Source organism: Oreochromis niloticus, linkage group LG22, assembly GCF_001858045.2.
Source record: "Oreochromis niloticus isolate F11D_XX linkage group LG22, O_niloticus_UMD_NMBU, whole genome shotgun sequence".
NCBI classification, from domain to species: Eukaryota; Metazoa; Chordata; class Actinopteri; order Cichliformes; family Cichlidae; genus Oreochromis; species Oreochromis niloticus.
Genome location: NC_031985.2, coordinates 15,533,483 through 15,550,721, shown reverse-complemented (window position 1 = coordinate 15,550,721; position 17,239 = coordinate 15,533,483). Strand labels below are relative to the sequence as shown.

The 17,239-nt window shown below is 40.1% G+C and overlaps 1 protein-coding gene across 2 annotated transcripts; it reads left to right on the top strand.

The window, feature by feature from the left end:
- The first annotated feature begins 747 nt into the window (after nt 1-747).
- Nucleotides 748-14,523, top strand: tmem268 (transmembrane protein 268). Of its 2 annotated transcripts, none has more exons than XM_025902094.1 (9): nt 748-945; nt 5,032-5,170; nt 8,617-8,711; nt 8,798-8,905; nt 10,481-10,627; nt 10,736-10,813; nt 11,540-11,629; nt 11,812-12,018; nt 13,377-14,523. In XM_025902094.1, the coding sequence occupies exons 2-9, from the start codon at nt 5,038-5,040 to the stop codon at nt 13,536-13,538; spliced, it is 1,020 nt and encodes a 339-aa protein (XP_025757879.1). In that variant the 5' UTR covers nt 748-945; nt 5,032-5,037; the 3' UTR covers nt 13,539-14,523. The 2 variants fall into 2 exon arrangements, with proteins under 2 accessions (XP_025757879.1, XP_003447262.1); XM_003447214.5 differs by having other exon boundaries at nt 749-945; nt 10,703-10,813.
- The last annotated feature ends 2,716 nt before the right edge of the window (nt 14,524-17,239 follow it).

Genomic DNA, 17,239 nt, shown 5'->3' with positions numbered 1-17,239 from the left:
GAAAAGATACAAAACATTTTCAAAAACTGTGTGTGCCTGGAGGTGTTTTTCAGTAGGAGGGAAGGAGGGAAATCCAGTGGTTAAGATATAAATCAGTAAATCAGCATACCCACTTAAGTGTCAGTGCACATTATACGTCTCTCTCTTATTCTGCAGCAGAGCAGCTGCTGATTGCACTTTTAATTATTAAAACTGTCAAAAACATGAATGCCATTACACTCCTGTGTGGATGTGGAAGGTGCTGTTTGTCTTTTAAGGGAGCTGGTGCCACATTTAAAGCTAAAATATGAAAAACTACTAATAAACAGGGTGCTGTGGCTGTAGATGTCTGTTTTATTGTCTAAATTTTTATGTCTTTTGGGACTGTGTTAAGATCTGACCTTTCTCTGTTCTGTGTGATTTAGCACGCCTTGGTCTGGGGATATTATATTTAGGTCTTCATATTTGTGTAAATCCATATTGACCCGGACTGGCGTCCTTGGACCTTATGAGTTAATGTGTAACAGTAGTTCTGAAGATGTAGCTTCTTGCAAGAGAAAACAAATAGTCATAAAACTGGATAAAACTTTGTGTTATTCTGTCCCCCAAAAAATAAATATATTTATACATATATATCAAAATGAAGCCAGTTTTTCTCAACAGGTCCCTGCATGAAGGCCATGAGCCTAGTTCTAGTGCTGACATGTTGAGCTGAACACCACACAAACCACATTCCTGCAGTCACGAGTTTGGGCTGAGCTTAGTCATGAGAGAGAGAAACAGAGCAAGAGAGAGAGAGGCTGAGACACATTTGTGTGTGATAGAGGTGTACGCTTCAGTTCTGTGTGTGTCTGTAGGACCATCATGTGGTAATTCTCTCGATTAACAAGAGTTATGGTAGGAAGGACAAAGGGAATACAAAGATGACAGCTTTGGTGAAGAGATGGAGTTTCATCTAACGTTCAGGTAGGACATGTTTAGTCCTGTTTTGGAGCTCTCACATGTACAGGTGTCAGGGGAAAAAAACTACTTACAGAGGAACCTTTGCACACAAAGAAATGCATAGGAGCAAAAATATTCAACCGTTGTCATCGTCGAGGCTTCAGTTTAACTTCAGGTTAGGGATACACAGTTTAGTTTATGAGCAGGCAAAAAGGATGTGCAGTTTGCAACACCGGACATGAAAAAAATGATGCATTGTAAAGATAACAGCTGGTGGTTTACTGATAAAGCCCTCTGAGTGGTACAAATGTGCATGGAGTGCAAAGACACAGCCTGCCTCCACATGTGTGAAGTGTGTAGTTCTTTTTCTTCCCCCTCCTCATCTGCAGGTGCAGTTAAAGCAGGCAGTGATGAACTGTCTCCATGCCAGTTAGACCTTATTAACAATCAAGGAAGTGAAAATGAAAGCAAATAAAGTCAGAATGAGAGCAGTGAGGAAGAGGTTAGACTTCAATAGGTTAGACACTGACAGTTTAAATTTCACACTTAACTGCTAAACTTTGTTTCCGGTGACAGGCAGAGAGAGCTGGTTATAAACCATTTAAGTTCATTACTTTTCTTTTATTTGACGGTCAGTTTCGGTGCTGGAGAGGGTCGTGGTTCAGGTGTAGCGTCACCAGGAAACCTGTGTTTCCTCTTCTTTTGCATTTTTGCACGTTTGTGTGCAACTACGATACTGGTAAAACTCCAAAATAATCACAAAAATGTAATTTCTCAACAGTTCAGCCCATTTGTTCTGCCTCTGTAAGCAGATATTGTATCAGTATTGCACAGCAGTCATGGCCCACAGCCCCGAAAGCAGAAGTCAAAGTTTCCTGCAAGGTTGCAGACTTCTCACAGTTAACAGTAAATGTGTTTATTAGCGATAAAGGCCTCTCTAAGGTTTGTTGTCCCCCGTTATCGTTATGTCTGTGGTTTCTTTAACATATCGACATCAGCCTCCTGTTTAGCAGCACCAGCTATGATGCCTTTAAAAAAGATATAAAGTGGATTTTATTTATTCATTTGTACTTTGTTACAACCACATCCAACCATTAGATGACGGGTACACTGTGACTGTTGAAAGGATGGACATGGTCAGCAACAATAGTCTGGTAGGCTGTGGTGTTTAAACTGTGCTCACTTAGTACTAAAGGGCAAAGTGTGTAAAAGGAAATGACACATCCACCATGCATCCTTGATGCGAGACTGGATGGATCCACGCTTTTTATGCCAAATTTAGATCCTACTATCTGAATGTGGCAGCAGAAATCGAGATTCATCAGACCAGGAAACGTTTTCCAGTCTTCTTACTAGAGATGGACCGATCCTATATTACGTATCGGTATCGGTCCGATACTGACCTAAATTACTGGATCGGATATCGGAGAGAAATAAAAAATGTAATCCGATCCGAAGTATCACAAAATCACCTCACAAAACGCGCTACTTGGAGTGACCCAGCTCGAGCAGTATGTGTCACGTGATAGAGCGGCTGTTGTCTGCAGACCTGTCGGCGGTCTGTTGGAGCATTTGGAGCCTTGCTGCTTCCTAACCCCGGCATTTCATCTCGGTGAAAACTATCCCAGAGAAGTAAAGCAAGTGTGTAAGTTCATCCCTGAATGTTTGCATAGTATTTCCACGTTAAGCTTAACAACTGATATATTGAGCCACAGCTGGACTGACCATCGGAGTTCCATATTGAGGTGAAAAGGAAGCGATTTGTCCCGTACTTCAGCTAGAATTAAAAAAAAATAGACACAAAGCTGGAGTTATTCTGTCTTTGATGCGCAGTTGCATCTACTTCTCTCATTCACTCCTCCTTTCTCTCCTGTTATTACTTCAAACATGAAACTGATCAATGATCAGCTGATCGGCTTTTCTGCCGCAAGTCCCGTCTTTCTTGTTTGTTTATCGCCCACTTTACGCTAGACAGAGGAGACCAGCGGATAAACAAGAGCAGCAGTTTTAAGCGTGATCAGCTGTTGTTAGAATGTATTTAATATTACTTTCTAGTATCAGCTGAGGTTTGCTGGAGTCAGAGCTGTAAAAGCTGCTGGTCATGACATCCGTTTGGATATGTGGTGAGAGGGAAACATGAAGATGAAACCAGGAGATGTCCTTACTGAATCATCAGAGCTGAACAGGTGATGGAGAAACAGCTTTACCTTTTAGGTGACATGAATGAGTTGAAGGGAAGTTATGAACTGTTTCTGAGAGACAAATAACACCAGGATCCTTTTCTAAGTAGCTGACGGCTGGTAACTGTGCAGGGGCGGATCTAGCAAAGTTTTGTCGGGGGCCAGGTAGGGCATTAACAGGGAAAGGGGGACACAAAGATATACTTTTCTTTGTTATGTCATTTAAAAACTTTGAATAAATAATTATATGAATCTTACAACAAAAGTGGTCATCTGATTAAATGTATAGAAATCCATTATTGTATATAGTAACTAATAAGTCTAATATACACCCTATGCTATAGTACTTTTTCCTTTGGGAAGATACATAGTGCAGTCTGCAATTCTGTTGAAGATGTTGAATCTGTTTAATTATTGTAGAAAAATAATTGATCTCTGTGCATTTGTTTTACACTTGCATTAAATTAAAGTTGATTACATCCATTAAGGGCGGGGGGTGGTTCCCTAATATTTTTGCTGGGAGTTGGCAACCCTATTAGTTATGTTGCTTAATATTTCCACTAAGTACTCTTTAAAATACTAGAATAGGGAGGATGGTTTAGGTTTAAATTTATTAGATTGATCAGTGTTGCTGAACTATAAAGTGTTTTGGGTGCAGTATATTTTTTGCAAACAGGTATAACAGAATAGCTTCAGTCTCTTGTTTTTTAAAACTTGAGTGTGAACTTATACAAAATGCAGCAAGATATTTATAAAAAACAGTTTTATTGATTACAAAATGCGCTATATCGGATTCATATCGGTATCGGCAGATATCCAAATTTATGATATCGGAATTGGTATTGGACCTTAAAAAGTGGTATCGTGCCATCTCTACTTCTTACATCCAATGCTGGGAAACCTGTGCAAAATGTAGCCTCAGTTTCCTGTTCTTAGCTGACAGGACAGGTATTCTGCTGCTGTAAGTTTGACGTGTTACATGTTCAAATGCTCTCCTACTTACCTGTTATACCCACTGGTGATTTGAGTTACTGTTACCATTCTCCTCTGACCTCTGACATCAACAAGGCATTTTCACCACCAGAAGTACTGCTCACTGGATTTTTTTCTATTTTTCAAACCATGTACCTAAATGCATAGAGGTGCTGTCATGTGACTGGCTTATTACACTTTTGTGTTAATGAACAGTTGAACAGCTGTATCTAACAAAGTGGCTGGCATATAGACTAATATACATGCTTTTCTCTGTGTTGGAGGACTATGTGCTGCATTTGTAACATTTGACTGATGTAACTGATCATCAAAGTGATGTAAAAGTAAAAAAGTTCAAACATGCATCTAATATACAACATGCATAAAACCATGCATGTTATTTATATATGATATTTATGTAAAACAGTACAGCTACACATTTTTCAGGTGCTTGTCAACTTACTTCTAGTATGTAATCAATGCAAAAGTGATTTTAACTTTTCTAGTCATTTCTCTTTAATTTATTGACTAACCACAGAGCAGCTTTCATGCCCATGACTCAGCTCTCTGCGCAGTTCAGTACTGATAGTAGCTAAATATTTTAGTTCCTTTGGTTTTGTGTGTACCGTCTTGAAGTTCCCCTTTGTCGGGAATCATACACTAGGAAAAGAATAAATGAATGCATTCACTTTTACTTTATCTCCTATCATAACGTGCTTCCTCACTAAGGTGTTCTCCAGGCTTACCAAACAGTTGCCCAATGCTATTCATAGTGGCAGTCACAACCTCTTACACACACTAGTTTCTTTGTGACTGTCTTTCTTGTGATTCTTGCAAAATCGTGCATGACTCTGCCATCACATGAGCCAGAGGAACTTTTAAGATTAACAGTTTAGATTTTTTAATTTAAAATCATTTGAAATGAAGTCGGTCTCAGACGCTGTGTTTTCTTCTTAAGGACACAATGACCCCCGAGATGATGGAGGACAGGAACGGAGTTTGCCACATAGTGGAGGAGAGAGAGGGGGACGTTCAAATTCAGTACTCCAGACCTCATGCACGGGACAGCATCAACAGCAGACCTGACTGGTCAAACGGTAACTGCATTTTTATTGTATGTATTTGATGAACAGCTCTTCATTCATCACATCCTTAGTTTAATTTTTGTGCAACAAAGATCGGCTGATGGTAGATGAATTTATGGCATATAGCTTTTTATGCAGATTTACTGGCGGTATTGTTTCACTGTTTGACATTTGTAGCTTGTTAACTAAATGAATTGCCTTTTTACTGCGTCTGTTTGAAGGAACAAGGCTTCTGGTCTCAGTATGAATCAGGATGTTTAGCTGTTAGATATAAAACAGGAAGTAGGATAAATAAATAACAAAATCTTTGTGCCTAACCCTGGCCAAAGTGTAGTCTTCTAAGGCCTATGGCAGCTGTAGAAAAATAACTGAATCAATTCATTTGGATTTGTTGTTTCTGCTTCTTTTTGCTAATACAAAACAGTCATGAGAGCATTCTTAACAGTGTAGGAAACCCTTCATCCTCTGCAGCTTGTGCTACCTGTGGTGCAATTTTATTTTCTATTTATTCGCTTCCCGAACCTCTCTTTTCATTCCTACACCTGGGACAAGCAGATATACCTTCTAATGAGACCTAAAAGCCGAGCTGCTCTTTTAAACCACTTCAGTGAGGTTAAATGTTGGACGTCACAGCAGTTTCTGAAACAAAGTACCACAAATGCTATTGTTCAATCCCACAAACTGAGAGCTTCTCTTGGTCATTTGAAAGCAGCCAGAAACATGAGTGTTCACTTCAATTCAGGCCTCATGTTTGAGCCTCACGTTAAAAAAAGTTGTCCTAGTTAGAACCATCTATAGAATAAAAGCTACACTTTCACACTCAGATCTGCAGAAAGTCATCTATGTACTTTTTAAGCCTGGATTATTGCACCTTCCTGCCGTCTGGCAGGTGCTTGGCATCTTACTGGATATTGCAGACAGCATCACATCAGCCCCATCCTGGCTTCTCTCTGTCAGCTCCACGTATGAACTGATTTAAGAGTTTACTGATCACTTCTTAAAGCTTGTTTGGGTCTGCCTCCGAGCGAGGCAGCAGAATAATTGACCTCGTATGAGCCTGCTCGAGGCTTCAGGTGGGGCTTTTTTGGTGGTTCAAAAGGTGAAACTGAAATCTAAAGACAGCCCTCAGCTGTGACATGACCTTTCTGAGGAGACCAGCCTTCAGAATTAATGGCTTCTTTTAAATAGCTTCTGAAAATTCATTTCTATAGACTTGCTTAGATGTGATGCCTTTTATCATTAGCTGTCTCCCTAACTGCCTGCCTCCAGTTTCTTTGAAATATGTTAATATTTTTTATTCTTTTTGTGGGTGTTTGTGTGACCTTAATCTTTGGAATTCATTTTAGTAGCCTAGATTTTTCAGTTCTGTCAAAGCACTGGATTCTTATCAAAGCTGTGTGTTTTCTACCATCTGTTGAATTGGTTGTAAATAACATGAACAAGCTGATAAATCATATTTAATAATAGCCAAATTGGGTAATTCATCTCACATACTATATGGAGAAAAGTATTGGGCTTTGAATTCAGGTGTTTTCAGTCCTGTTGCCACAGGTGTATAAAACCAAGCACCAAACATGCAGTCTGCCTTTAAAAGCATTTGTGAAAGAATGGGTCGTTGACTAAATCAGAGCGTGGTGCTGTAATAGGACGCCACCCCTGCAAGAGCTCAGTTACTGAAGTAGAGATGATGGCAACTCAGGCATAAAAAGTTACAGAGCTTGGTTGCTGCTGAAGTGGACAGTGTGGAAAAGCAGCCAACTCTGTGCTGGCTCAATAACTGCAGAGCTCCAAGCCTCTGGTAGCATTCACATCAGCACAAAGACCAGGTGCTGGGAGCTTCATAGCAAAGGTTTCCATGGTCCAGCAGCACCTGTAGATGTAATGTGTAGGCAGTTTTGCCCACATAGTGCTTCAGTCAGACCTACACTACCTTCCATTATGATTATAGTGCCTGTTTCAGTTCAGAGAATATATTAATGCAACAGTTGTTTAAAGGTTGATAAAGCCAGTTAAAATCTTGTTCTTACTTAAAGACTGCCTGGGTCAATCTAACCAATAATTCAAGAACTCTCTGGGTGGATTGTTTGCAAGTTGTTTCTGACTCCGACCTGTTTCACTCTGTGTTCCGCATGCATGCACACACATTTGTTTGGAAGCCTTAATACATTTTTAAGCTTTTTAGCACTAAAACAGAAAGTATAGTGCCACACTGGGTGCCCTTGTGCAGGCTTTTAAATATGAAGTGAAGGATTTTGAGTATGCAACCCATGCTTACATGCAGTCCAAGAATTCAACAGCCCAATAGCAATAACATTATTTGTAGGTGCAGTGCTGATTGGTTATAAAGTGGGCTTGAACAGGAAGAAAACTGCATCTGAGATTTAAAAAACAGCACAGACCTGACTGCAGTGGGCAGTTTTCATTGTTTTTAGCACTGAGTTTCACTTCACTACAAATAAGTTCTTTTGACTGCACAACTTCTGTAGTCTCTTCAACAGCTAAAGATCCAAAAACAGCACAAACCACAGTAGCCCACAGGCAAACTCACACTGCCCCCCATGTGACAGTACACAGCGACACACACAACACACAACCATGCAGGTTCCTTCAGTGCAATAACAGTCATCATGTCATTCCTTATTTTTCCCCTCACTGTCCACGCCCCATCTGGAGTGGCTCCACACCCAAAGAGACTTTTGAAGCGGTGTGTGGGAGGCATTATGGTCCCAAAATAGTTTTCACACAGACACCTTGATGACATGTCATTATTTTCTTTTCTTCTATTCTTGGTTTCCTGTGACAAATGATTGAATGACACATGGCACATTTTAAACCAGCACAATCAGCCAGCGCATTCTTACAGCTCACAGAGACGTTCTTTGAAAAAAGGGACAAAAAGAAAAACCTGGATTATGCTCTCGCAGAACTGCTTCTGCAGTCGCCTTTTCAAACCTGTAGTGTGAAATTCCTCCTGCGCCTTATAATGAACCACATACCAATGCTGGGACTGTTGTGCCAGGAATGCTTCAGGCCTGCACGCTTTACCAGAAACACATAAAGGCAATTTTCACCTCTGAGCACAGTTTCCTCATCTCATTTCCTTATAAGTAACACAGTGTTAGATTTTATTTTTGTTCTGTAAAGGCCTCGGATTAAAAAGTCTGCCCTAAATCTGTGGTGCGTATTTCAACCCCACAGCTCATCCTGCGGCTACTTTTCTTAAAGTTGTTTGTGATGACTAACATACCAGAGGTGGAGTGAGGTTTTAATGACCTACATTTAAAAAAGGTCCACTATTGAAATCAGTTGATCTTTACGATTACTTTTTAGTCCTTATTCTTATTGAATGCACACTGTCAAGGTGTTGGTCTGTGATGTTTTTTGGTTTATGTATTTGGATGAAATGAATTAATCAATCAATTCAAAGGTTTTATTTCCATACTCTGTCTCTCTCTCAGGTCAGTGTGTAGCGTCAGTGCCGAGCTGCTCGATGCTGTACCCCAGCTTTGATCTGCCTCGGTGCCGTGCCAAACTGGAGAGGGAAGGCTTCCAGGTTAACACGCACACTGAAAAGCAGCACGTTAGAGATCTTTACCGAATTACAGCTTTGCTGTTAATTTGTTTGTTTCACGATTTTAGATTCCACGTGAAGACATGGAGACTCCACTGAAAACAGCTCTGGACGTCCCCTCGGTCAGGAGATACATGGTTTTCAACTCGGCTCAGTTTCATTTCATAATGGCGCCGGTATGATGATCTTTCTGTTCTCCATTATCACTTCCTGTGTTTATTTTGTTTATTTTCAATATTTTTCTTTCAGTTTTCATTCTTCCTTTGAAATTTTTTAAAAAAAAATTTATCTAATTTCCATCTGCAGACCCTCTGGCAGGTTGGTGTTAAACACAAGTTAGTAAAAACATACAGAGACACTATTTACAGGTCATGTGACAAGGACAAAAACAGTGATCACATTATACTACAACAAACAATGACAAGAAGAGTGGACAACAGGGGACAATATAGATAACAATAACGGAAACACATCAATTATATTGCACAAACCCCAGTATTGCACATGCCCTGACAGTCCTGATATTGCATTGCATGTTTTTCTTGTGCAGGCTGTTTCTGACAGTCAGAGTGAAAAGAGAAAAATGGGCAAAAGAGACAAAGATCTCCATCAATCAGTTTGAGTCACTTACAGAAATTCTGCACTTTCATCAAACCTCCGAGGTCTTGACTAACTGGATAAATAGGGACTTTTCACAGGCTCATGGTTCAGAGGAATTCCCCTTAAAGGCTGCTACAACATCTTACAAAGAAATGTGGAAAAGTTACACAGATTTCAGGTTTTATAGAAGCTGTAAGTACTCCTCAAACAATCCTGAAAAAAGCAAAACAATAATATTGATATATTTTTTTAAACAACCTTAATTGTTTAACTAAATGATTTACTGATTTTATCTTCTTTATCTATGCACTGTGACTAAAATATCCATTAAAAGTATCATTTAAACTTTACCACATTTACTTTACTTCTAGCATACAAGTCAAATGACCTTACACTAGTTCAGTATTAAAAAAGCATTGTTCTTTATTTAATATTCAACATAAATAAATCTTTTTGTTTAGAGCCAACTTTGCAAACCTAAGCTGTGCTTAGAAGAGGCCGTCTCCCAGCTTCCAAACAAACAAACTATACTTGTTCAGTCTCTTTCTGTAACATTTAGACTCTGATATGTAGCTCTTTTTTCTTTTCTTTTTTTTTTGCAATTTCTCCGACCATTGCATATTTGAATTTGCTTGGTCATCCGGTCCTGAAAGACCAGCAAACTGCCAAAACTTCTGCACCCGGCTGCCACTTACTCTCATATTTGCTATAGAAGCAGGAGGGTCTGCTTAGCTTTTCACAGGACTGCACGGAGTCATGTGAAACTGTTAATGTGTAGTTTAGGTGACATATGGCAGAGAAAACAGGACGTCCTTTTATTTGAGAGTCATGAATAGAGTAATTGCCACGATTTCAGTGTTTTTGCTCTGGCTGTAAGTATTTAGTGAAAAACTGTAGTTACTAATTCTTTTATGTTTATCTAGTAATTAATAAACAGACTAATAAGTTTGCAATTCTAATCAAAACAAACATCATTAACACATCTGTGGGTTCTGGGTAAATTTGAGGTTTTTCATAAGAAAAGATTTATTAATAACTCTGAACAAACATCAACAACAACAGTAAAAATCACCCTTTTAAGAACCAGAATATTTAATGGTTTAGCTTCACAGCTGACACTCCTAAAGCCTCCTCTCCTCTGCTTCCACCAGGTGCTGTATGTGGTGTTGTGGTGTGCCTTGTTTTCCACCCTCCATCTCTACATCACCAACTACTGGGTCCTCTGTCTCTCCGTCAGCCTGATCTCCATCGTCCTCACCACTGCCGTCATCCTCATCCTTCACTGCAGTAACAAGGAGGTAAGTCAGCTGTCACAATGTCTTAGTGAAGCCAGTTTTGACACAAATCTGACCCCAAACTGATTTCTGTGTCAGATCAATGTGAATTTAGATATTCGGTTGGTCCAGGTCAACGAGATGCTGGTGAGACACAAGCTGCTGGTGGGCGTGGCTGACTGGGTGCGAAACTGCACCGGAAACATGAAGGTTAGTTTGATAACATCAGTTCAAACTGGCAGAATATGAAGCTGAGTACGGGCTGTTTCATACAGAGTTCAGACTACCAACTTCCACTTCATTCATTTCCCTTTTCTTTTTTTTACAACCTGCCAAAGATAAATACACAAATACAAAAACGGCCAATGAGAGGAAGTAACACCTTTAATTGACCTCAGTGGAAAATGTCGTGATGCGGAGGAAAAGTGTGCAGGATAACGATAAGGGTTTAGGAAAAGAGAAGCACACAGACTAGTGTCCTTAACAACATCATGCTGTCCAAGAATAAAAAAGACAAAAACAGTTTTCATATCTTTATTTCCTGACTGCCAAAACTAGGAAAAACAATTTAAGGACTCATCACCTACTGAATAATATTTAATAAATGAGTTTTTGTGAGTTTTTGATGGCCCACTCCTGAAAAGCCTAAGAAAATGTCGGATGTCGCATGTCTGATGTAGCAAATATGATACAAATTAAAACTCAAGAGTATGAGTTATTCAAAACTCCAACACCAACTAATCCAACAGCAAAGGCAGTGATGCAAGATTATTTTTAAGGTAAATATAAAATAAATTCTGAAGTGTTCACAGGAGTAATAATATTGCATGTTGTGGTGCAGGGCATCTTCCATGCTTAAACAGATCTATTAAAATGAAATAAAGTGGTGATTAATAGGCATCATGTCTGCTGTCCCCTCTCTGTGTCTCCCTGTAGCTGTACTTCGTGTATTGGGACATGTCCCCCTGTTTGAGGGCGCTGACTGAAACTTTAGAGGAGCCCAGCTTTGTGACGATTGACACTCAGGTGAGAGAGTCGAGTACATCTGTCGCCCGGTTTGTTCTGCTGCTGCTGCTGCATCGATTTTCTGGAGCTCCGCTGTTTGCCCTCCTTCCAGATCGATAGAAATATAACTCCAGGTTGCCGCAGGAAACAAACGCAGACATTTGGTCTTTAAAATGATAAAATCGATGTCTAACTCCCATCAGAAAAAACTGAAGAGCAAGATGTCTCACTTCGTCCTGGTGACCAAAGTGTCGGCCGGAGACTCAGATGCCGAGGAGCAGGACTCCGATGAGCAGAGGCCTCTGCTGGGGAATGGCAGCGCAGCCAGCGGCCGATCATCCAACCAGCAGAAGGACGCCACAGCCACCAAAAACTACAGCCTCGTCCCCGATGCAGCTTTACCTTCTCAGGTGAGAGACATGATGGTCTGGGCCATAGTAGACCCACGCTAGTCACTATCAGCAACAGATCTATCACATCTGGCTGATCACAGATGTGTGCAGCTTCACGGGGCACTAAAATCAGAGCTGAAGCGTTCTGCTTTTCATTGGAGGAGCAAAACGGCTTCTGTCACCAAACCTGATGAGCTTGTTTTATATCGTGGGTCACATTCAGCTCACTTTGATCTTAAGTGGGCCGCACCAGTGAAACAGCTCTTTCTCTCAGTGCAAAGAAGTTTAACTACACATGTAAATGACCTGTATTTGTATAGCGCTTTACTTAGTCCCTAAGGACCCCAAAGCGCTTTACACTACATTCAGTCATTCACCCATTCACACACACATTCACACACTCGTGATGGCAAGCTACATTGCAGCCACAGCTGCTCTGGGGCGCACCGACAGAGGTGCATGTAATCCCTGAGATATCAAAGAAATGCAGTTTCAACAGGACGTGTCAGGTTTTCTCTTTGACAAAGACATGCTGCTTTTGTGAATAAAAAGAAATCTGTCAGCACGACTACTTGGGCTTAAATTCTAAGAAATAAATGCGTAAAACAGCTCAGTAGTAGCTCATTACCCAAACTGTGTTTTTTCCCCCTCTGGTTCTTTCTTGGTTCTTGCCAGACTCTAAAAATAGGTAGAGCCTCAGCCGAACAATACACAACATACTGTATTACACCATGTCATTATTTATTCAGCGGAAACTAAGGCAAAAGCAGTGAGTGAAAAACTAGGTATGTGCCATGATTTAATAGCTTGTACAGCCATCTCCGGCACAAGTGGTGCTAGCTAAATGGATGTGGGGTGAGCACCTCCTTCTTATATCAGAAAGTCACTGAAAAATGTGCCACCCAAAAGAAGAGGAAGGCAAAAACGCTTATTTAAGATTTTTTTAAGTTGTTGTCTTTTTAATGGAAAGCTTTAGGAAATGTTAAAGTATTTGTGCCTTACATTCTTTGACCCACCTGACCCACTTACCCACCCCCTCAAAGATTTTTACCGCCAGCCACCACAGGTGCTCAGACTCGCTGATGATCAGTCAGTCGAGCGCATTTGAGTAGCAGCGCCTGGCTGCTGATTACTGTTGCACTAGAGATTGCACTAGTATTTTCAGTTAATGAGCATCTGATTGTTTTTATGGCTATATTTATATGACTGAGACCTTAATAAGCCCCTTGTTTAAAAGTGTAGCCTGCAGAAAAGGCTTAACTAATCATTTCAAAGCACATTTAAGATTGCATTTTGATAGTTTCAATCCCACCTCACATTTCCTCTCACACAGATCCAGCTAATATCTGCTTATGTCCTTGATTTTATCCTTGCAGGCTAAAGCCTACCAGCTCCTCATGACCTACAGTGCAGCTTATGTGAAGCTCCTGGTGTCTGAGAGGCTCTCAGGATCGTCACACCACAGAGGCCAGAGGAGCCACTGCAAAACGGCCCCCATCTGCCTCTGTCAGTACATCAAAACGAAGATCCTTCAATAACAACCAAAAGCAAACCAGAAACACAGAGAGCTGCTGGAAACTAGACAAACTGACATATGGGAGCATTTTTCTCAGGAGGCATTATGGATTAAGAACATTTTGATTCCCAGAAGGACTCGTTTGGAGCTTCAAACTCTTAATTTCCTTAGTTTTAAGGTTATCACTCTTTTGCTGTATGTCAGCTGCTGTTTTCTTGCCCGCTCTGTTTGCACCAGCTGGATGTTTACTCATTTGCACGCTGCCAAACGCTGTCACTGCAGAACACAGGTCCATCCAGCTGCTGTAAAACAATGTTTGTCCTCCCGTATGCATGGCAGTCAGCCGTGGCCACTGCTTATTACTGTTTAAATTATTTGTACATATATTAAATACAGGTTATTATGACTTGACACACAGTATATGTATATATGGGCTTTTCTCAAGTAGAGTTTTGAGGCACTTGTACTATTTCCATATTATGTTACTGCTCTGTCTCACTACATTACTCCAACCCTAGGCAATCACATGTTGTAATTTTAGTAATTGTTAAATTGTTCTTGCAAGTCCAGGCAATCACATATCCCACACGTATTAAAACGTATCCATATTTTTATCAAACAGGCTCGTTTTGCCATTTTTTTTAGATATAGTGGGAGGATTGAGTTTTGCATCTTTGATAGCTTAGACCTCAGAGGGTTGATATTTATATTGTGATACAAAAAACACAGTTTTTAATAAAAACACAGAAACAAGCACTGGTATGTTGCATGTTTTTTTTAGGTGTTTTCTGGTAATTCACTGTAGAAAAACTTGAAAAGGTGCATTTGGGGTAAATTTAAGGGTCATAAAACACGCGGGATCGATGGCTGCCTGTGACAGGTGTCCTTCGGACTGATGAACAGTAAATGAAAATGATGAAGCAATATGTACGTATGTTTGCCTTTAAAATGCATTCAAGCACAGTATTCAGTTGAATAAACTTATTGTGCTATTGTTGACAAGGACACTAAGCCTGTCGAGTGATTTGTAGACAAAGACACAATGTGTGAAGGGAAAGTGATATCAGTGTGCAATGAGCTTTGTTTTTTTCATCCTGGCAAAAAATTTTGTTTTGTGCTTCTACACCTGCGGTTTCACTTCCCAGAATCCATCCTGAAATATTTCCAGACGTCGCCCATCAGTCCTGATGTTGGGGCCGAGATGACAGCCCAGCGAGGGAGCAGCAAGATGACACAAACACAAACAGCAAGACAGCCAGCGTGGCCGACGCGGGGGGGAAGCTGGGACCGTGTGATAGAGGAGAGAGGCGTGCAGTGTGAGGCCAAGTTAAACGATCTCAGAGACACCGGCTCTCCTCAGGAGGCTAAACGACCATCTGTGATCCTGCACACACGGGCTGGCTCGACTCCCACCTTTTCCCTCCAACCTCTTTTCTGTTGGACAGAGACTTCGCACCATTTAAAGAGGCAATACCACAGATTTTAACGATTACTACATGCAAAAAAGCAATATAGAAGAGGTTTATCTGTACAGTTACACTCAGCATTGTTTCGCTGTGCACCCCAAAAGTTATAATAGGGACACTTTCAGAGTTTTACATCAGCTGTGAACAAAGAAGAATTTAGGAGTAAACAAGCCACTTATTTCTCTCAGGAGAGGTGAACCAAAACTAGAACTGAAAAAGGATGATTGTCTCAAAAGTTTCATATGTATGAAAAAAGAAAAACATTTAAGGAAACTTCAACAAATGACAAACCTGTAATAAAAGATCACTAAAAGAAATAAAGTATACCAAACTTTGTGTAATAAATTGCACAAAAATGCTAGCTCTAACAAAAATGATACTAAAACTCATATATGAAAACTGATATTTAATTCCTTATTTTTAATTCATGAGAGGCTTTAATAAACCCTCCAAGGCTTTCAGGCTTTACATGAATAATTTTCATAAGATGTGAAATCAGTGCAAGATTCTCAGAATAAATGAGTCGCATGGAGGGAAGATGTAAGGTCTGGAATTAAAATAGCCTGTGCTAAGGTCAATAAACAAACAATAAATACAAGTTTTTAAACTGGTGCAATATCAATACCTATGCGCGCAATTAATTATAGTAGTGTTATTGAAAAAAACAAACTGTCCAGTGAGCAAATAAAAAGGCATGAAAACTACCACTGGAAAAAAAATGATCTGTTTTCTAAAATGTATGTAAGAAATCTTGAAACGGGGACTATTTATGGACTTTATGTGAGGGGGGCCCGACAGACTTGTCAGGCACAGTGTGGAACCCAAAAACCCATATTCAAAAAAGCGTGCAGCATTGGTGCAAATTTAATAATGCACCTATGCCCAGCAGTATAAACAGAGAAAATCATGATGAAACAAGGAGAGAAGCATCCCAACATAAGGGGGGGTGATAAAATATTTGGGTGACTTACGTTACTTTCTGGCCTCAAGAGAAAGGAGCTAATTGAATAAGTCACCATTAGATACTGAGGGCATGCAGTGTACTCATATTCTTGGTTAAATTGTTCATTCTGTTCAGTTCACTTTAAATGTTAGCCTACTTCTGATCCATTCACTAACTCATCTAAGTCTTTATTTTATACCAGCAGATGGTGCGTTTCAGTCACAGCCCTCCTTTTCACCCACTCATTCACCAAGTCTGTAACTCTTTTGGCTCTCATTGTCAGGTTAGTGAAATGAAGGAGCTGAAATCTGCTTTGAGATCTGCACTATTCAAGTTAAAAGTAAAGTCGGGGGAAACCCAGAAGCATACTGGTTCAGACAGTGACTAAGGGGTACCACAGGACTCTATAAACACTGAGGGCTCATGGGTCCCCACAGCTTTCACTTTTTTCTTGCTTTTACTTTTATTTACAACAGTTGTTGCTTGTTTGGAACCTAAAGTGACCATAATTGTCTTTGGCTTACAATATAAAGCACCTTGAGGCAACCATTATTCTGATTTGGTGATATATAAATAAAACTGAATTGAGAGGGTGGATCGCCTAATGCTAGCAAGCTTGGTTAGTAATACTTTAATGCTAAATATTTTTATTTGTAAGTCACTTGCACTCAGGTCTTGCCCGGCCTTTAAACCGTTTGTCAGTCATTTGTCCATTTACTTTTGAACAAATGAAAATAGCTCAGTTAAACCCTTTGACCTAAAGCTGAAAGTCTGCACTTCAATGACATCTTGATTCTAGGATTTAACGTCCACTGTGGTGGCAAAACGACAAAATACTGTCCAAAGACTTAATGGTGTGGAAAGGGAGTGAAATCAACCTTGTGGTGGCTCCAGAGAGGAAAAATCCATTATTATCCATAATTATTAATCATGTTTTCGATAGCTATGGGTTTGATAATGAGTCTTTATTCATCCATTCTGGACCAAAGAGGCAAAAAAGATGGCATAAGATGGCCAGAAAATGACATGAAAGTGACCGATGTGATATGATTTTACATGTTTATACAGTAAGGAAGGTTTATTAATTTTAATGTGCAGAGCCCAAAACCTGCAGCACATCCTGCGATTAAACAGAACATAGCAAGAGACACTCCATGTTCTGACAGAGGAAGGAAAAAAGAGACAGAGAGAGGCAGAAAACCGGGGCAACTATAAATAGCATCCTAGTGATGAGGGAGAGAGGAGATGCCATAGAGACCGAGAGGATGGAGAGGTGAAAAACAGACCCAAAGAATGAGACACTGTCTTCGTCGA

Excerpts from the sequence above, each read along its gene's own strand:
- tmem268 (XM_003447214.5), top strand. The coding sequence starts at position 5,038 with ATGACCCCCGAGATGATGGAGGACAGGAACGGAGTTTGCCACATAGTG. Across the intron at positions 5,171-8,616 it reads CAGACCTGACTGGTCAAACG|GTCAGTGTGTAGCGTCAGTG; the intron begins GTAACTGCATTT and ends TCTCTCTCTCAG. Across the intron at positions 10,814-11,539 it reads ACTGCACCGGAAACATGAAG|CTGTACTTCGTGTATTGGGA; the intron begins GTTAGTTTGATA and ends GTCTCCCTGTAG.